General features: G+C 37.4%; 1 protein-coding gene across 12 annotated transcripts in view; it reads left to right on the top strand.

Annotated features, from left to right (window-relative positions):
* Positions 1-22,021, top strand: part of NBEA (neurobeachin) — an 835,610-nt gene that overhangs the window by 793,757 nt on the left and 19,832 nt on the right. For 6 of the 12 annotated variants that reach the window (XM_090027564.1, XM_090027518.1, XM_090027500.1 and 3 more), the window contains 6 exons: positions 5,496-5,558; positions 5,882-5,971; positions 7,447-7,639; positions 12,215-12,286; positions 15,008-15,163; positions 16,112-16,282. In XM_090027564.1, coding sequence (XP_089883690.1) covers positions 5,496-5,558; positions 5,882-5,971; positions 7,447-7,639; positions 12,215-12,286; positions 15,008-15,163; positions 16,112-16,282 — 745 coding nt within the window. The remainder of the gene's footprint in view (positions 1-5,495; positions 5,559-5,881; positions 5,972-7,446; positions 7,640-12,214; positions 12,287-15,007; positions 15,164-16,111; positions 16,283-22,021) is intronic. The other 6 variants (XM_090027536.1, XM_090027571.1, XM_090027590.1 and 3 more) reach the window with 3 other exon arrangements.

Below are 22,021 nucleotides of genomic sequence, written 5' to 3'. Positions count from 1 at the left end.
GAGAGAACACATGAGGAATTACTGTGCCACTATTCACTGAACACAAAAATAAAACTCGCATGAAAACAATATAAATTAATTTCACTGCAGTATCAGTATTTCACTTAAGTGCATTAACTTAGGGTCTGATCCTTCAATTGGACAGAACTTTTAGAATATATATAACTAACAAATAGTGTATCAAGAAAAGCCTTTGGGACAGGTGTCTTCTAATTGCTTCCCCTCCTCAATCCAATAGATGGTGGTAAGGATGTTGTTGATGGGAATATCTCTTAAGCATGCCAGATTGGGACTCTCCAGACATGCAAAGGGGTCTCTGGATTTTGGGAAAACTGAATGTATGATGCTACAGGAGCAGGTGCTTCATAAAGGGCAAAATTGCTGTTTATGCACTACCATGGGAATTCATGGTGAAAGAAATGGGAATGCAGAAAAATTAGAAGAAGCCTTTGTAAACCAACATACTTCAGAAAGCTTAACTTGGACATGACAGTAGCCTTTTCATACAGTAGCATAAGAAACAAAGGAGAATAGATTTAAGGTACTCCATAATCATTGTTTATATTTTTGCTTACAGCCAATAAAAGAACCTTAAGAAATTTCCTTTTTCCATCCAGGATATAGAGATGCATGCAAATGTATTTTGCTTCAAGTGTTATGTATTCAACATTTGTCTCTGTTATTAAAAACAAGATACCAGACTAGATGGACTACTGGCTTCTTCATCTGCTATAGCCTCTGTGTTCCTGATGTAGCAATCTTGAAAATATACAGGAGGAAAATAACTAGTGAAAGAGTAATGTATTTGGTTTACACCTTAATTCTGTAATAAAATAATGACAAAGACAAATTTAGGTTTCAGAATTTTGACATCTAATAAATGTTTCCTTTTTCTTTTGTACATCTAAAGATTCTCTAACTCATTTAATGGCAGAATTGATTTCTGCTTCTTTTATTCTATAATAAAAATCATTAGGCAAAATAGTCAACCAGACTGATAAGGCCACTGATCACCCAAGAGTGAGAGAAATAGATTTGTATATCCATCCTTCAGAAAGTTTATACAAAGGATTGATCCTATATTTTGTATAGCACCTGCAAATTCTCAGTATACTTCTGTTCTTTCAGTCTGTCTTTACAACTGAAAATCTGAATGCAGACTTATACTGTTTGTGAAAAAAATCGGTATTTTAGAAGACTGTATATTCTAATTAAAATAATTATGTATATCTTTAGCTTTGCATGTTGTGTTTATCTTGTCTACTTTATAATGAGTGAAATCTGTATGTTGAACATTATAACATTATAGTGTGTTATTCTGATTATACATTTACTATTTTTCTTCAAAGGAACCATAAAAATTGCGGTCAACTTTGGTGCAGGTTTGACCCGTAATTAGGGACCTACAATCCTGACTTTTGTACTTGTAGTATTTTCTTTCTTTCCCTCCTCCCTGCTTTTTTTTTGCATGCAATCAAAATATCAAGTCAGATATTTTCTGTGCAGCTTTTATTTTATTTTTGGTACATTTAGCTCTTTGCGTCGTTTCCTAGATTATTGGATTCTCTTGTGGAATTTTGTAAGGGCAGAAGGAGTTCAAGGTCATTATCTAGTTATCAATTTACATGCAGAGGAAAAAGTTATTTTTCCTAAAAATTAATTCTAAAATTGTGGGGATGACTTAGTTGCAGGGTAAATTTATAATCCAAACAATAAGATACGATCACGAGAGATCCTATTTTTTCTGATTAAACCCCTCCCCCCTAATTTTCAGATTTAAAAAAGTAACCTCAAATCCACATTTTTCCATGATCAAAATGAAACACCACTTATATACATATATGTATGTAAGTATGTGCATGTATGTATGTATTAGTGGCGTTTCATTTTAATCATGGAAAAATGTAGATTTTGGGTTACTTTTTTTTAATTCAAAAATTAGGTTTGGGGCTTTTTTTATCAGAAAAAAACAGAATCCCTGATAGTCACTTAGTGAAGAGGCTTGAGACAGATGCTATTTTAAACTTGTGAATTGCCAACATTTTCACAGGTAAATTTTGTATTCTTACTCTGCTCTTTGTTTTATAAGTAGCAAGTTAATATCGTGTTTTATCTTTCTGCAGTGTAAAACCATGATCATATACTACCAAATGCTCCTTGAAGTTTTTAGAATGCAAATTTTGTTTTATGTGTGATAAAGCATCAGGGAGCCTCAATTTGCTCACCAAATAGTTTTCTTGCAAGGCCTTACTAAGAAGGCTAACACTAATATAATTACCATTTTGCTGTTTCAAAGACATTGCATTTGCTAAGCTAGTTCTTTCAAAGCTTATGCTCTTTCTACACAGAGGACATTAGAAGGTGGAATAAAAGCAAATTTAATTTTATACAAAAAATTAAATTATCTAGAGTGATTGTATGTTTCAAGGAGTGACGTAGTGCTTTACACACTGGTACTGAGAACTTGATGGATGGGAGAAAGGGAAATGATGAATTGGAATGGAATTTTCAGGACCATTAAACAGATTGGGGTGTGATTCCTTTTTCTTTTAAATAATCTCACCACAGTATGCATTTATAGCTCCTGCAATTAATTTGTTATACTGTAAAATAGTTTAATATATTTTATCTATTTGTTTTGTTTCCTATGCTTGACTCTTGCATCAGTTACTAGAGAAGTTCTAAGGAATCTGTTTTTGATTTGTTTGTCCTGTGGGCTAGTAGATCAAAACTATGGTCATTTCCAAATGTGCTGGAGGCTTGCTGTGCACCCTCAGATGAGTCACTTAGCTTCAATTTTCCCTTGTGTACAACATGGGACAATGGAGGTTTTATATAGTTCAGTTTCCTTAAAGAAATTAATTCCCAATAGATCGTAAGGCTGGAAGGAACCTAAAGGCCACATCCAGACAAGCATGACCATTTGTTTCCCTGGGGACAAGTAGTAGTGGCACCTTGCGCTGCTGTTACTTGTCCCTGGGGAATGCCCATACCATACGTGCTCTGGTGCACGGCAGGTTACCCTTGGTGGGATAGGGAGGGCTGGGGCCAGCAACTGTGCTGGCCTCAGCAGCCTTATCTGGGGTCCTAAGGGACTCGGAGACCTACAGCTGTGGCATTCCTGCAGCTGGGAGCCTGGCTAGCAGCCAGAGTATGGCTCTAGCCAGCCAGGCCCAGTTTTGGGTGGTGTGCACAGCTGCCATGTGCATCACTACACATATTTTTGGCTTGGGGTTTTTTTGATTCCAGGATATTCTGGAGTCAGCCCTCCCCCCTCCATGCTGTACAGTAGCAGCATGTGGCACACCTGCATTTGCAGTGTGTGGTGCTGCAGACAGGTCTGTGGCACCACATACCGCATGCCCGTGCTCATCCGGATGCGGTGGAAAAAACCGTCCAAACAGGATCATTTTTAAATGACAGTTTTATAAGAAAAAGATAACTCTTGTCAGGGATATTTTGGATTGCTTTGGGCTTTTGTACTTAATACCCTTGTTAAATGCAAGGGAAAATTATATCAAGCATTGATTAGTTATCAGTGAAGGTCTTAATCCTGCACTCATACATGTCAATGGAAATATTGCCATCAACTTGAATGGGTTTAATATCAGACTCATAAAGTAAGCATTTCCTTGGACATCTATAATTGTAAAATAATGATTAATTTCAGCATGTACTTTTTAAGTCTCTTTTTATCAACTAAAAAGTCACCCTGGTTTATTATGATACTCTTTTTTCTCTATCTCTTTTTGATATCATAAGTCCACTTGAATTGAAGTCAATAAAGTTTATGTAAGCAGAATTTATAGTTAAACAATCAGATTTTGCCCAAGACTGGACTACACAAAAGCAAACGTATAAATAAAAAGTGGGCAGCACTTACATACAAAATGTAATAATTCCACTAATCATGTATACAACTAAAATAGATGGCAATAGATGACTCTGTGTCTTGTGTTTAATATTACTGGAAACTTAACTCACATTTTTATTGCATTATGTGATTCTTAAAAACCATTGAAATAACTTTGGTAATTATTTGAACTACAAATGGAAATATGAGTTATTTGTCTTAACTGGCTACTGACAGAGCTGCATTGAAACCTGACTATCACACTGTCTGGCATTAACTGTTAGTATTATTCTTTGTTCATTTCCATGCACACCACATTTCCCAAAAATTTAAGAACAGAAAATACTAGTTAGTATTAGGCATGATATTGTCTTGAATCAATTTCCTGACTTTTTAATATAATGTTTAAAATACAGCTACAGTAAAAACTTGCAATACACAGCAATGTCTGACCTGCAAAATGTAGTGTCTCCTGGGAGGTGAAATTAATAGGAACTGAATGTGCACACCAAATCCTAGGTAATGCAGTGCATCTTGTGAAATGAAGCCATGGGAGAGTCATTGTGAATTAGTAAAAAGAATGATGCATCTAAAATGTGCTTTATTTACTTGTGGCCTGATTGAAAACCCATGAAAGTCAGGGAAAACTCCTTCCATGATTACAGTGGAATTTATTTTAGGCTCTTATTTCATCAATTGTTTATGATATTCCATTATATACTAGCAAATATATTGCAGTATATTTTGTAAAAAATAATGACATTTTAGGAGGTGTTACCATGGCATCTATTAAAGCATCTTTTCTGAGAAGAGGGAGGAGGTCACCAATCATTTTATGTGGATTATAAAATGCACATTTTAACAGAGAAAAGATTGAAGGGGGTTTTCTAACTCTTAAAATATTTATTTTTCCCCTGTCAGTTTAATGTCTGGAAAAAATAACATAATTTATTGGTGGTGTTAATATTTCAAGGAGCATTTTGCTTGCCTTGTAAGGTGTGAGAATTTCACTGAAGCAAAAAAAGGAAATTATTAGGGGGTTGTTTTTATGGTATAGTAGTTTCAAACATATGATGCTGTAATAGTGGTTTTGAAACTTAGCTCCTTAGCTTCTACACAAAGCTTAATTCTGAATTTTCTAAGGTGCGCTGAAATGCTGCCTGTATAGTTGAAAGGCAAGCAGAGTTCTTAAATATATTACTGTTGGAGTCAACACCAGGAACATCGCCAGCACTTGTATTCAAATGTAGTTTATATGTAGTTATGTTGGAGTGGGTCATATAGGTAGCTGAAACCGTTCAGTTTATGGTACATATTCTGCTGCTGTACTCTGGATTTATTCGGAAAGCAGAATTGGATTTTAAATGGTTTAAATTGTTTTATTGGGTTTAGAACAGTCAGTAGGTCAAGGGAAAAACTTTTAAAAAATAAACACAAAAATTAACTTTGCCTTACCTTGTTAAAAAGAGATGCTATCAAAGTTAATATCTAAAATTTCTTAACATAGCCAGTGTGCCTTAACAGAATATAAATTCAGTATGAATGTTTAGCGTAATGTTACCAGTGAAAGTGTGACTTCTTTTGTTTTTGTTTTATATTATCCATGACATTTTTACTCATTTTGTTTTTCCCCTCGTTTAAGATCCCAGAAGCTTATTTTATTAGAGATCCTCATACTTTCCTTCTCACAAAGGACTTTATTAAGGTATATGTGTTGTGTTTAGTGCAAAGACATCTTTCAAGACCTTAACTGCATGTCCTCACAGGTTAACATTTTCACATGTAACCCCAGCTACTGGAAATAAGAATGGGTTAGCTGGTTAACTGAAGCATGCTTGAAAAGAGAAGCAAAGCTTGTCTACAAAATACTAACACTTGGATGAGTCTGCAGCCTGGGAGAAGAGCACCCGGTGAATTTTCTGGACTTTTTTCATGGCTGACTTGGGATATGCTTGCATTGTCAAATAGTGTGTTGACCTATCTGTTTGATGCATATTGATTATGACAATCACTCTCCTTTCCCTGCAGGCCATGGAGGCACAGATACAGAACTTTGGACAGACGCCATCTCAGTTGCTTATTGAGCCACATCCTCCTCGGAGCTCTGCCATGCACCTGGTGAGACATAACTGCTGGTTAGGAATTTATTTCCTTTGAACCTGAGGATTCTTTATAGGTCATGAAATACCTATTTAAGTAACACTTTAAATGCCCTCAGTGGCTTATGATGCCATATACTTTACTCCATGCAGAAATCCCATGCTGGCTGTTGCAAAGCAAGGTCAGAGTTGACATTGCTGTAACTTCCTACAGTCACATTTCTTGCCCCATATTGTATTTGAAAAGTGCTATCTTTATAAAATACGTATTTATTGAGAATAACTGAAGGAAATAAGATTGACTGCAGGCTTTTTCTTATACTGAATATTTTGTTTCAAGAAAAGGAGAAAATGTTTGGAAGTGATTTATGAACACTGGCGACTTGTCAGGAATGAAGAATTGTAGTTCAAATCGTGCTAGAATCCTCCCGCCCATTCCCCTGGGACAACACAATGCATACTTCTAATTTCAATTCGAACTTCAGAATTCATTTCCAAACACATTCTTTTGCTTGCTCATTAATAAGAATTATTTTATTCAGCTGTACTGAAAAATACTGATTTCTGTCCATAATGGTGTCTTTACTTTTAAGAATATGAGGGCTCCAAATTTCCTTTGAAGTTCAAGCACAAAAACAACAATATTTTCAGTACTTTTAATGGTTTTCATTGCCCATAAGAAAAATCACATTGTGCAAAATGGCTATTGCTGTTGAAGTGTGACTGTTGCTCTTTATTAAGTGGAGAGTATTTGCTCAAATTATATAAGAACATTTTAGATAGCAGCTGATAGATTAAAAGTGATAGGATTTGTAGAAACACCTAGAAATCATGCAGACTAATTTATAAGTAATTAACAAAGACACCTAACGTGAGAATAAGCTTTAATGTAATCTCATTCATAATAATAATATGCTGCTATTCTTGCACAAAAATATGTGAAATCATTAGCCTTGTTTATAAGCAATAAGTATATTATTTGCAAAGAATAATAATTGGTTCATGCTATATTCTTGAAAGGATTATAATTAATCATTGCAAAGAATAACTAAACATCTGTGGGATTTTTGAGTTTTTCCTCTTCAAAATTCTCATTTTAACCATTGTACTTCATAGACTTTACATTTATAATGAATTAATGGATTCTTCTATATGATTTATGTCTCCTTATTATGAATGCTAACTATTTTAATCAAGTTTTATTATAAGTGTATCTGAATGACTGCTGACTTACCATTTTGCACCCTGTAATGATAACCTACTGGACCCTAACCATACCTTTTCTCTATCTGTCCTCATGTAATGATCCAATAATAGCTTCTTCTAATTGTGCTCTCCTATATTGCTAGTGTAGATGTGCAGGTATCATTGTTTTCCCTGTATGTGCATCTGCTTGCCTACTCTTTTTTTAACCTTGTTTTTCCCTCAGGCCTCTTCACTAATTGTGTTATCCCTTCTGTTTTCTTCTTTTCTCTTCTCCTTTCTACTCAACAGTGTTTCCTTCCACAGAGTCCACTCATGTTTAAAGATCAGATGCAGCAGGATGTCATAATGGTGCTGAAATTTCCATCAAATTCTCCTGTCACACATGTGGCAGCCAACACACTTCCCCACCTTACCATTCCTGCAGTGGTAACTGTGACTTGCAGCAGACTTTTTGCAGTGAATAGATGGCACAACACAGTAGGTATGTGCTCACAGAAAAACCTCTGATTTAAGCATTCTCTTAGCAGTTCATCCTTTTACTTTCAAGCAGAGATTACCTGAATATAGATTAATCCCACTTATCTACTGAGATACAAATACACAGAAAAATTATACTATGCCCCTGTATCTGTTGTGTACTCAAGATTCCTATTTTCCATGGTGTCATTTCTAGAAGCACCCTCCTTAAAGGCAGAATGTCACTGTGTTGGGTTTTGATATAATATTTTACAGGACTTTTCTTGACGTTGCATATATAACATGCCCCAGTTTACAGGGGCCCATAGTGTTGTACTAGCTAACGTGTATGTGTATTATCACTATGTGTTATCTGGGGAAGTGTTCACTGTTCAGGTGTTTGTCATGAGATGTAATAGCATTTGATCTGGCACATAGGGCTAGTCAGTGGACCTGCAGACCGGGCCTGTGCCCCTCATCCAGCCCACAAGACAGATGAGTTTAGTACCCCAGAGTTGAAGCAATGAAATGTGTCCTCTCCCACCAGAGATGCCAGCTCTTACTGAGATTAGGCAAATACACCCTGTAATAGCTAATGCAATAGGTTGGAAAGCTTCAAATGTTCCAAAGGAAACAAGCTTTAGGGAAGAATAGCTGTATAGGCCTTGATTCTTCCTCAACATTTGTGAAAACATTTTATTTTTTATATTTGTGTAAAATATAAATAGACTTGCTAATCTGCAAGGATTTGTTCACAATCTTTGCACTGTTTGTACTGAGCTAAAAGAACAGAATACTTCCTGGATACATAATTAGGGTGGAGGAAACACAAAAAGATCAGGAAATTCAAAATTAATTTTGACAGTTAGCTTTTACACCATGTTTGCCATTTTTTGTCACTTCCCAGCAGCCTAAGTTAGGACCAAGTAGCAGACTTAATGCTGAATTTTCTAATTCTGGCGGCTTTAAATTACAGCTTCAAAGGGACTCTTCTTTGTCAACTTATATTAAATATGTTAAGTACCTTTTCAAGTTTTATAGTCTAGCATAAAACAGTTGTTCTTTATTCTTAGTGATTCTTTACCTAATTGTTACAACAGTAATTTTATAGACCACAAATCCAACATTTAGTATAGGTCAGAATAAAGCTGTTGACACTCTTAGCATGATACTGTGTATGCACAGCTTTATTTTGTACATAAGACTGAGAAAACTAAGACCCATGTCCTAAAAGGTATTTGGGCATGTAACTCCCTCTGTTTTCAGTGGTAGATAAATATCTTTGAGGATCTGGATCCAGTTAGTTTGTTTTCGAGGACAGGGGGCATGTCTACATGTGCCCCTGCAGTGCCGTTTTACTGCATCATCATTTATTACTTCCAAAAATAACCACGTGCCGCACGGACAGTGCAGTACAGGCTGTTACTGCGCCATCATTTAGTACCTCCAAAAGGTACTTCCAAAAGGGAGTACTAAATGACGGCACAGTAACAGCTTGCACTGTACCGTCCGTGTAGCACACAGTTATTATTAGCCTTATGTTGCCATAGTGATGCGCTATACCAGGGGAGCGTGTTGCTATGGTGACAGCTGTGGCATCACCTTTTTGCCTTCTGACACTACGATGTAGCGTCATGTGTAGACTTACCCAGGGTGCTTAAATTACTGATTGATTTTTCAGAAGTCATCCAAATTAAATGAGGGCCCTGTTTTCTGTTATCACATGCCCTTCTAGTCATTTATGTCATTACCACAAATTGAGACTATTACTGTTGAATATAAGGGTGGAGATGAACATTTCTAAATTTAGAATGATGACTCTACAGGCTCATTTGCTTTCCCTCTCATCACCTACACCTGTGCCCAAAATGTACTAGCTCGCTCACAACTGCCTGCTGATTTTGAGGTCAGAGGTCTGCCCGGTCTCTTCTTGAGGATTATTTGCAGTCCTAAATAGAGCCTAAAGTTATGACTCATTAATAAAGGTGAGAAAAAATCATTAACATTAAAATCATCTGACCCCAGCACTCATTCCTGCCCAGGGCAGGGGGTCAAACTCAATGATCTAATAAGTCCCTTCCAACCCTAACATCTATGAAACTATTGAACATTTACAATATGGAATAGAGGTTCCTGATCAGAAGGAAGAAGGATTTTTTTGGCACCAATTTACCTTGGTCCTAGACAAACAAATCAAAGAAGCACCAAAGATTGTTTTCCAATATCCTTATCAAGCCCAGAGACTGATCCCCTTTCTAAGTGATATCTATGTTTCACCCAAAAAAACCTCAAAAAACTCACACTACTTTGTTACTAGTACATAATCTCTAAACCTGTCATCAGCTTGGGTCTACCAAAGCAACTGATCTCCGCAAGAACAGAGCAGCTGGGGACATAACGGCTGGAATAAAGTGTGTGCATTCTTCTTATTGTTCAGTAATCTTCATCTCTGATGAGGACCTGGAAAGAAGGGGGGGGGGGGGGGGGGTGTATGCGCGCGCGCATGTAGGTTTGAGTATAATGAGGAATGATGAGGAAATGAAAGGCAAATTAGTTCTGAGCTAAATTATGGTTGCACTCAGGGAAAAAAATTAGTTGTCCAGCTTGGAGAAGATCTTCTCCTTGTGTCCTATGCTCCATTTAAAACTTTCAGTCCTCAGTCATGAATACCGGGCTTGAGACTGCAACAAAACTAGTGCTCTGAAACTTTTTTTAAATGACCCCAATGTGCTTGTTAGAGGATTTGCATGCCTTTTTAGCAAGTTGCCTGCAAACAGCAGAACATTCTAAAATGTCAATTCTGAATAAAATGCCACAGATTATTGATGATGAGGAGTGCTTCTTCCCTCCCAGAAATTAAGATTGCAACACAGAAGCAAGTTGGATAATCATTTCTTTTCAATTATAGTTTTCCTTTTAAATAAATAGAAAAAAAATGAAGTGGTTGTACAGAATATATCCACCCAAAGCATGCCTACAGCAGTTCTCTCTAACTGGTGCAGTTTATGCATTTTTACTCTAATGAAAATTTTGTACTGCGATTGAAAAAATCTGCAATTTATTTGTTTCATCTTCTCATGCAAGGATTAGATATGGGATCTCTTACTTGCTCCCTTATTTACTACTGAACAGTTCCAATAAATGTACTATTTAATTATGTAAATATTGTTTTCCAGATACACTGAGGTCATCAACAGTAAAAGCCAACACTTAGCAACATAGGGATATTTCAGGTTTACATTTCTAAGCATAACAGTTAACCTTGGCTATGAATAGGGACTCATTTCTATTAGTTGAATTTTCTTTGTGGGAGAGGGAGCAGTACAGGTGTCAGCCTGAAGCCACCATTTTTTCCTGGGCTGGGGAAGGGAAATCACCCAAGTCTGAGGAATGGGTGGGAAGCATCCCCCTCTGCTCTGTTCCTGGTCTCTGGGAGCAGAGCAGATGGAGCAGTGGGCAACGCCCCCCCCCCCCCGCCCACTCCCCAGACCAGGTCCCTGATCTTGTGAGCAGGCAGGAGTCAAGAAGTAGTTGCTCCTCTTCTCCGGTACCGGCAACAGGAACAGGGGAATGTAGAAGCAGGCACTACCTTGCCACACCCCAGACCAGGGACCAGGCAAGGAGCAGCTGCTCCAGTGCCCTCCCATGCCCCTCTCCCTGAAGCATCATGCCTGTACCCCCAAGGAGGAATCCCTGGTCTGGGGAATGGGCAGGGTGCTTTGCCCCACTGCTCCACTTCCCTCCTGGAGCAGACTAGTATCTCTCTAACAAGATTACAAGTGTTCTTTCTCACAAGAGAGCTTCTCTCACAGAGATCCTCCAGAGCGGGGATGTTTCCCCTGGGAGAAATTGACTGTATACTTGTATACTCCTAGTTTCTACCAGTACAGTAGCAATTCTCCCAGTAGGAACATCAGACCTGTTTGATGCAATATCTTGCATATGAAGTCCTGGCAAATGCTGACTTCTTAATGGACACTGTACAGTTCTCAGAAAGGCTGCAGCAGTACTCATTGAACTTGAGGAGATGATGCAGGGCATAGGTATCCCCTAGTGCCATAGAGCACATATGAACAGTAGCCTTTCTGTGGGGGGCAATATCAGTTGCAGCACTTTCTGACTAGGTCCTTGAAATACCCGCTAAAGCAGAAGGAAAGGGGAGCCAGCAGCAGTTAGTGTAGAGCAAACTGTGCTAATTTTGCATGTCTTGTGAATTCCCCTACACAAAAGGAACCCCTGGCTGGCTGTTCAAGCTATAATGAATCTGAACTTCCCTCCTGGTATTTGTATATAACATAATGTTTTATTACATGATTATAAATCAGGAGTTGTTTTATTGAAGATGGCAACAGTAGAAATTGGCATGAAGTTTTCATGTATATACATTTATAACTAATTTTATTTAATTGAAAAATTAATATATATTTTGGTTGCATAGAAAAAGGACTCAAAATATATAAAATGAAATAGAAAGAAATTAGGTATTTTATAGGTATAATACTCCTACAGTACAATACTCCTGCTTTATAGCCCTGAAAAGCAGTGCAGGCATTTCAGCTAGCAAGGTTCATATGTGTTTTATTCCTCCTCTCATGTCCAGGCCTCAGGGGAGCCCCAGGATATTCTTTGGATCAAGCCCATCACCTTCCTATTGAAATGGATCCATTGATTGGTATGTCAGGATGAAAATGTAGCTGTATATTTGAAAACACTCTTTTCCACAATTATTGATTAAGCTATATTTGTATATCATGGTTCATTTAACACAGAAAATAGGCAAATATTAATTCTTGTCAATATCAGAGAATTAAAGGCAATACATTTTTATGTCAAATAAACAGTTACATGTGCTGTTTGTTATTAAGGTTCCAAACAATTGGTATTTAAGAAAGCAAATATTTAAGTTAGTTACACTAACAGCCTATGGCTATAATTCTGTTCTTTTACCAGAATCATGTAATGCAGTAAAATCTGGGGCTGTGCTTGAGGTTGCATGTTGTTAATATTTTCATTTGTAAGACTGGTCTTGTGGAGAATGGCTACAGTAGTTTTGTCAGCTGCGCTGTTTGAATCACAGTCTAAATTTGCAGATTATTCTAGATAATTATGTGTAATTAAATTAGTGGAATATGGATTTTTAATTTAATTAAAATTAAATTAACACCATTGTAAATGAATTGGAATATGTTTCTTCTCTTAATGTTGTAAACATGTAAGAATGGGTTATCGGAGCTTATTTTTGTTTTGGTTTGTTGGTAAACCCTTGGTTTGGCTTTCTTAATCAGAATTTTTAGATAGAACTTGTAGGGAGGATTTCTTACAGCAGTTTTTGGAAACATCAAGAGGCCTGTTTGAAGAATAAATAGCTTGAGATGAGTAGCTCAGTTTCTTTCCTACTAATATTCATGGTTGAAGTTCTTGACAATAAGGTGCTGTCTTTTTATTTTGTGTATTTGTTTTTATAAACATGTTGAAAAAAGATTGCTTTCTTAGTGGTCTGTGAAGGATTTCAACACAATGACCCAAAGTAAGATAAAAGAATTTTAATATTACCAGTTTCTGTTCCTAATGATTGGAGAAATTAGACAAATTCTGGCTACACGGAAGTAAGGAACACGTTAGTCTCTTGGGGTGTGCTTACACACTACATGCAGCACATGCTAGCTTCAAAAAATGCTAGGTCATAATTAAAGTTTACTCCCTGACTGTCCTGCTTGCCCAGCTCTATAGCACCAACATATACCCAGACACCTCCAGCCCTAGTACATACACCCCCCCCAGCACATACACACACACCAGCCCCAGCATGCACACAGCCCAGCCCCAACACAAGCACTCTCACACAGTCCCAGCCCCAGTGCATGCATGTGAATACACACACACACAGAGTCCCAGTACCCCCCCAGCCCCAGTGCATGTATGTGTACACACACACAACCACTCCTAGCTTCAGACTTGCTTTTGGCTGCAGTTGCCACTGACCTGCACAGCTAGAATGCATGGGGCAGCAGGGGTGCTATCCCTGACTGTGCGGGGCTGCACATAGCCCAGAAGCATGCAGGGAACCTGCCGTCACTGCTGCTGGTGGCAACAGCCAGAGGTGTGTACACATCCCTTCACCACCAGTCATTTGGTGATGGAGGGTGCTCCCTGCATTTTCCCAGGCTATGTTGCAGCCCAACACAGTCAGAAGTGGAACCCCCTGCTGCTGCAGCTGTCCCCATGTGCTGACTGTTCTGCTTGGGAGCCAAAGGGAACTCTGGGGATAAGGGATGTATGTGCACATGTGCTGGGGCTGTGTATGTGTGTGTGTGTGTGTGTGTGTTTGTCTGTCTGTCCGTCTGTCCCAGTGGCCTCCCCTGTATCCTGGCAGCTCCCTGTCTCCCTCTGCTGCTTCCCCACTTTCATCACTCACCAGCTATTGCTCTGCTGTGCAGCCTGTCATAGCAGGGGCATCGGAGTCCAGGAGGACAGCTAAGCCATCTAGGAGTAGTGCCTTCCTGGGATGCTGAAGGACATTGGTCATAACTCCATGGAACATTTAGAAATTAAGATAAATCAAGCTAGCCAGCACAGCTCAAAGATAATCTTTGCCTCAAGTGGCATAACTTTAAGACACCTAGAAGGCACTTAGCACTTGTTAATGAGCCTGAATATGTGATCATTCAATTTTAAGTGCCCTTAACAAGAACTGATTGTAACATGTAATCTCATCCTTATTCCCAATCCTCATTGACTCAAAGCTTCATTTTAGAGTTGGCAGCTAGAAGGGTTGTAGCCAAATTTCATTACTCAGTAAACTTTCCTCTAACTAGAGGATTTTCAGGTGACATTACTCTTCTTAAAATTATCTTCGGTGCCCCAATTCCATGCACAGGTAGGGTGCTGAGAGATCCCACAGGGTGTAAATAGTTTAATTTGAGTGAGACTGCCTTTCCTAAGATCCAGATCACATAACAAAACCTGAATTCGTCGCCATTGAGGATACAATTCAGAAAATTTACCTCATACAGTATATTTTTCTTTGCCTTGGTATTATAAATGGACCTCCTCCATTTCCCTTGCTATGTTTTGCTGCAGTTGTATTGGAGAATACTCCAGCAGGATACTTAAAATATTAGCACATATTATACAATGTGTTAGGCAGTAAAGAAGGAATTGTCGCATCCTGTAAAATCTATTGTCTTATTCAAAGGGAAACCTGAAAACTCACAATAATTTCATATTTCTGACATCCAGTATAGATAGCTCTAAATGTTTATATTCAAAGTGCTTACTCAACAACAAATTCACAGTTCATTGAAAGTTAAATGTATTCATTTTCTCCTGTAAGTGCATGACAGGAAGGTGTTGGAATGGCTTGCTTGTAAATGTGTTTTGCATTTCTTTACAGCCAATAACTCTGGTGTGAACAAACGGCAGATCACAGACCTTGTGGATCAGAGTATTCAGATCAATGCACATTGTTTTGTGGTCACAGCAGATAATCGCTACATTCTTATCTGTGGCTTCTGGGACAAGAGCTTTCGGGTTTATTCTACAGAAACAGGTGACCCTAAACACAACAACATATGTCCTATGTGCTTTTATGTCTCCAAGTGCCTTTTCATCACAGTATCATATCTAATGGCAGTTTATAAAATTCTTCCTTTAAAAATATCTGCTTGTGATAGCTGTAGGATGCTATTCTGAAAATGAAAGACGTAACAGATAACCAAAAATCTTTAGACTTTGCTAATGAAAACTCTTCAGATTATGGTGACATCAGTTAATCAATCACTTATGTTAAAAAGTGAACTCAAGCTATTTATTTCAAGATGTTTTAATTGTGTTGATTAATTTGTTTTACATGGACTAAGTATCCAGTTGTTCAATTTACGTAATACTAAATGGTTATTATTTGCTCAATCGAAGGGAAAATGATACACTGTGAGTAGCCAGTGAAAAAAAATATTTATTTATTTGCTTTTGTTTTATGCCGTAATCTAGTTTCCCTTACAAAACATTCAAGGCGTGTGTTACTCCAAAAATGACTGAAGCATTAGAAAGACATGATGATCATTGTAAACCTGCAGTTGACATTAGTGTGGGACAAATACAGACTCTTCCAGTATAATAATGTAACATCATTATGGAATGGTTCATTTTATTTCTATAATGACTGTCATTTGTAAAACTATGAATTCATTTTTAAAAAACCATGAATTCAGTAATGATGGAGGAGTGACTGTTTTAATATTCATGACCAAGGCTTGGTGTGTGGCTGCTCTCCACAGAACCCTGGTACAAGGATCACAAAGGGGAGTAATTTAGATCTCACCTTTGTAATTCCCTGAGCCTACTATCACCTGTAGGTTACTCTAATTAGGGTTGCTAGGGCCAAATTATTGCTGAATTATATATCCTTAATTTTATCTTGTTAAAATGTGAATATACTTAGAAGTTTACAAATAGTCCCAGAAACAGAACTCATCTTTTTTTTCCCCTCCCCCTCCAGGAAAATTAACTCAGATTGTATTTGGCCATTGGGACGTAGTCACTTGCCTAGCCAGATCAGAGTCCTATATTGGTGGTGATTGTTACATTGTCTCTGGGTCTCGTGATGCTACACTGCTTCTGTGGTACTGGAGTGGCAGACACCATATTATAGGTGACAATCCAAATAGCAGTAAGTATATATTGTGAGAAACAGCTTCCAGAGGGGGGCTATATTTTGCATGCTGATTTTTAAAATTCTTTCCATTAACTTAAAAAAACATAAAATGTATATATTATGCTGGTAAACTGCAGATATTATATAATATTGAATCTGTTGTCATAGGCTATTAGTTCAGAACTAAGCAACTATAAATATTTAAATGGTTGGTATAAAAATAACATTTTTTTCTAAATAATTTCAAGGCCAAAACTTAACTTCAAAATAACACAGAAAGATGACATTAAGACTTTAAGTGATGGGAAATGTCTATATATATTGTGCATTTTTCCTTCTGCATAGGTATTTTCATTTCATTTGAGTTCATTAGCTTTTGCTATTGTGTCAGGGGATGTCCTCTTGTTTAATTCTAACCTGATATTCCAGCTGATGCGATTGAATAAAAATAGAGGAAGATAAAAGATCAGGAAGAATTCCTGTGGCATTAGTAGAGGAAAGCTAGATTTGTTGTTATAGATATCCCTTAATTTTTTTGAGTGAGTAGTGAGCTAGCAATAGTACTTTGTAAATGATGGACATATAATAGCAGTAGCTTACATTTGAATTGGAGAATACCTGAAGTGCTCTACAGGCTCATAAATTATAGGGATCCCTTCAACTGCAAATGGAATACCACCATTTGTAAAGGGGAGAAAATAAACAGTGCATCACAGCAGATTTATATCTAATTCAATGCAAATTTTTGTTTCAAGTATTGCTTCCAACCTGCATACCAGGATTATTTTCAACCAAATATTATTGCCTTGAATAAATGTCTGAAAATCCATCACTCTCAATTTTGGTCCTTCAGTGCAGAGTACTGACTGGAGGCAGTTGTAGAGCTGTCAACAACATGCATCTGAGTGAAAAGGAGTCAACACCTGAATATCTCATGAAAAAGTGCTTTCTCTCAAGAAAAGAAGAAATATTTATTCATTTGATTTAATAACAGCAGTTTGTTTTGTGTATTATACTTATCTTTTTTTTGTTGCTTATCTTTTATCAATGGGAGCAAATTGGAGACAGAAAGAAAATGCACCTTGTGTTCTTATCATAGAATTAAGACTTTTTTTTATCTGATGAATGCCAAAGACTAGAGGAAAAGACCAAATTGGCAATTGTTAAGTTCCAGTGACTTCCAACAACTATGTATAGATACATATCTGGTTGAACAACGTCCCCAGAAGGAGAATCGATCTAAAGAGAAATTTCACTTCGGGATTTTTCTCTATAGCCAGTGCTTGAGTTTTATAGGTAATCCATACTAAAACTTCTGTGCAAACAACAAGAAGAAGGAAAAACTAACTCTGTTCATTGAGAGGAAAAAGCAAGATTCTGTTTTCCATTTATCTTCATGTAACAGCATGGGACCTGAAGAACTTTATCATAGCTATATAGAGACATTCAGTTTTTCCTGGGAGAATTGGTGCTTGTATGAACCACAAGTGCACAAATGGCTACTCCAGGAGAAAAATAACCCCAGGAAAAACAGTGTAATATATCTTCTTGGAGAGTTTATCTTGGGAAAATGAACTTCTATACACATATCTTCTGAGAGAAGCTGCAACACAGTCCTCTGGCATCTCAGCATTCAGACATTCAGTTTTTTCAGGGGCTGGATTAGATAACCTTGTGAGGTCCCTTTCAGCTGTACTTTTCTACAACCTTGTATCTGGATGTGATAGTTCCTAAGAGAAGGGATTAGCAAGTTACAGCCCACAGGCTGAATCCAGCCCATGGAACCTCTGGATCCATTGCCACAGATGTGGAGCTTCAGCAGCATTTGATGATGGAGGACTTTGGTTGTGGGCACTCTTCTCATGCCACCACAGAGGCACAAAGTGTTAGTACCAGGGTTCAAGAACCCAGCTACCCATTCACTTCTGACCTAGGATGGGTCATTCCAATCTGTAGCCAGAAAAGGTTTTCTGCCTCTGCCTAAGAGAGTTCAGCATTGCTGTTTGGGGTCTATGATTACAAATGTCAACTCATAATTGCTTGAAAGGTATATAATTTTAAGTATATGAGGTCTAAAATATGGTATTATTCAGCTATTGGAAATCCCAGTTTGAAAAATTAATCTAATGCTTTCTATAGAGGCATCTGCAGAGACAAATGAATGTGAGCTGGTAATTCAGGCAGGCAGTCCTCAGGCTGTTTTTAATCTAGCAAACACAGGGAACAATAGGCATGAACCCACAACCTCACAGACTTCATCTTAGGCTGTATGAGCCTTCTGGGGTATAAGCGCAGGTTGCTAGCCTATACTGAAGTCTCTGCTGCCGTATCTTTTATACAATTTTACCCAGGCTAGCTAAATTAAAACTATTGGAGGTGTGTGCCTGCTAGTACTACTACATTTACACCTTTATTTGCTGTGTAGACCTACTTAAAACTCTTCTTGATAAAACTGTACTTTAACTTTTCAAAAACACATCAAGAAGCATGCCCACCCAGCCATTTAGAATTCTTTATATAGTTTGTAAATCTTTCTTTTAGATTATCAAGATAACTTAAATTTGCATCCCTAGCCTGAAAGAGTTTACCCTCCCATGGCCATGTTTTCAGGTTGTTGGATGAGTGGCTGATTTGCACTATAATAATCTTCACAAGGATGAAATGTCATTGTATATGTATCTTACACGCTTTACAAAGATTTTTTTGTGGCTTTTATACTACATTGATATTGTTAAGTCAGTGGTTTTGTAAAAAATATTTCTTTGTAGCATCTACTGGTCTTCTAGCTTTACTGCTACCAGATTAAGGTTTATCTTGTAGGAAAAATGAAAGTGAGATGTTCACTGTAGGTTAAATCCAATTAGTTAACATCTTAAGAATGGATCTCTAGAAAGATGTAGATGGTATTTTCAGAAAAGGATTAGTTGCTTAAAAACTGTCATCTGGAGACTTAGATAAGGTATTTTATATTGCAGACTGTGAGGAGGTGAAGAATTCAAAGAAAAATGTCAGGCTATAGTAATTATCTAGGTTAGGTGCTTGACTTTATAATGATCTTTTAAGCTGAAAGACAGTTAATTATCAATTTCAGCTTCAATGCATCCAATTACCAAAAGGAACTTTAGTTGTTTCAGAAAACTGTTAAATAAAAAACATCTTTCCTAAAATACTTCATAGTTTTAAACATTGTATATATTTAGTTAAAAACATATAGCTTGTTCTAATTAAAAAAAACCAAACATCGTGATTACAATGGATAGATTATCTCAGAATGCATTGTAATAAAAGATTGTCAAATGAGGTCCTTACCATCTTTGTTACAGTTCTTGAGAATCTAGAAATTAGCTGGGGTCCTTGCTAAACACCACGTGTCAGTAATCTAATCTGTCAAACTCACGCGGAACTCCCTACTAAAGAACCGATGTAGACATTGTCCTCAGTGGATGACCTTAGTTTATGACTGCCTGTGTGGAAACTATTGTATCCACTCTGGTTTTAATAGGATGGATGAGAAATAATTATGGTTTAGATATGAGTCTGGCAAAAAGCTGCTCCAGTTCCATAGTTAAAAAATATGCTCATTTGAGGAGGGCCATGTGGAGTTTTACTAAATTTATCACTTAACACATGTTCCGTAACAGTCCAAAACCCTGTAAAACAGTAATGAAAGAAAAACCTGTCCTTCTCCAGTTTGTTTCCTTAGTTTTAAGTTTAAGTTGGTGGGGATTTACAAAACTGAAATGTTAACATTTTTTCAGGGACTTAAGCAGAGTGGAATAAGAGCACACTTAAGTGCCATAGGTTCTGATTCTAAGTGTTTGCAAAAGCATTCCCCCTATGTCAGATATTTTAGGGGAAGATTTTCAAAGTACAGATAGGAGTTATGTCATCACTCCAAAGTAATTAACTATGTAAATCTTTCCCTTTAGTGTTTAATATTATGTTTGAGGAATCTTTTTTGGAAGAAAAACATTGTAAAAATATGTTTTAATTTGTGAAGGGACAGTGGATTCAAGGGGAGCAGCAGAGATTTTCATTTTTAAAGAAATGGCTGGGCAATGTGAACTCCTGCATTTGAGAGATTAAATAAAAAAAGTTATTGTAGGAAACCATTAAATTCTATTACCAATTCAGGTTTTTTATTTTATGATTTTCAGGAATTTGCTTTAGGTTAGTACTAATTTGTATACAGATTTCTTTTCACATAGTAACTGTATTAGGCCTCATAAAAGGAGCACCAAAAACTGTGAGATGCACTATAGTTCAATCCATATTTTTATAGTTGTTTTATTTGCATATTTTATGATTGTTTTCTTGAATGTCTCTTTCAACCAAGTGACTTTGATAATAGAGAAGTATCTCAGAGTCTTTGAACAGATACCTAAAGAGATGATAGAATTGCAGAAATGTGAGGGACAGATGCTTTCATCTGAAACAGACACAAATTCAGAAACTAATTTGGAAGTGATAAAAATTAATTTGCACACTTTAATTGGAACCAGCCTCTTGCATGAAAGGAAGGAGAACAGAGTCGGCAGCTTGTGCTAAAAGCTGATTGAATTTTTTGTCAGGTAGGTATGTTGGACTTGGCCGCTTATCCTCTTGAGCCTCTCTGTGCAATATATTACATTCAGCCTCTGACTGGTGTTCTTTAAAAGGATCAATGCTATTCCTGTTTTGTCCCCAGAGCCTGAAATTTCATTGATCTTGGGACTTGACATTTCTCATTACATACTGTAGCTTCTAACAGAATAGTCGCAAGAGGTGTGATTTAACCCTGCTTTTTCTAACTGTGGTTCCATTGACCATTATAAATATACTGTGCCTATCACCCAGAGCTCAATTTTAGATACCATTATGCTGTATACTCCTTAAAGCTGCTACGTATTGTATCTCAGTGAGTATATACATAGTATACATATACTTGAAAGGTAGGCTGGGTACTTCTGTAAAGGAGCCTAGCAACATATCCTACTCTTTTATTTAGGGCTATAGAAAATTCTTCAAAGTACCATTTTTACTTTAGAATTATTATTTCTGGAACTATTACTCTAGGTGCACATCCCAGATTTAAAAGATTCTGTAAATATATACTTTAAGGGGGAGTTTTTTGTGCCTCAGAATGCCCACTGTATCTTTACAGTTTGATTTCTTTAAACGTTAAGAGGAAAACATTTTTAAATATAGCCCTAAAATGTCTTGCACTGTATAGATTTCATAGACATTAGGGCTGGAAGGGACCTCACAAGATCATCGGGCAAAGGCCTGATGGGCAGGCAGACTGGAGGGGTCAAATGATCCCAGCAAGATAGACATCTAAGTGTTTTTTAAAGGAATCCAGCATAGGTGCCTGCATCACCTCTGGGGAGAGTCTGTTACAGGCCCTGGGGACTTGGACAGTAAAGAAGTTTTTCTTTATGTCCAGCCTAAAATGGTCTTCCAAGAGTTTGTGACCATTAGACCTTGTCTTCCCATGGGGTGCCCTGTTGAACAGATGTTCTCCCAGTTCCTGGTGCACACCCTTTATATACTTATAGGCTGCCACCAAGCCTACCCTGAGCCTATGCTTTTCTAGGCTGAAGAGTCCCAAGACTCTCAGCCTCTCCTCATAAGGCCTACTCTCTTGTCCTGTAATCATTCATATGGCTCTCCTATGGACTTTCTCAAGCTTCTGCATGTCCTTTCTGAATTGCAAAGCCCAGAACTGGACACAGTATTCCAGCTGTGGTCTCACCAAGGCTGAGTAAAGTGGGA

Source organism: Crocodylus siamensis, chromosome 1 (assembly GCF_052110815.1).
Source record: "Crocodylus siamensis isolate JL-2025a chromosome 1, ASM5211081v1, whole genome shotgun sequence".
NCBI classification, from domain to species: Eukaryota; Metazoa; Chordata; order Crocodylia; family Crocodylidae; genus Crocodylus; species Crocodylus siamensis.
Note: the sequence above shows the minus strand (reverse complement) of the source record. Positions and strands in the feature narration are given on the sequence as shown.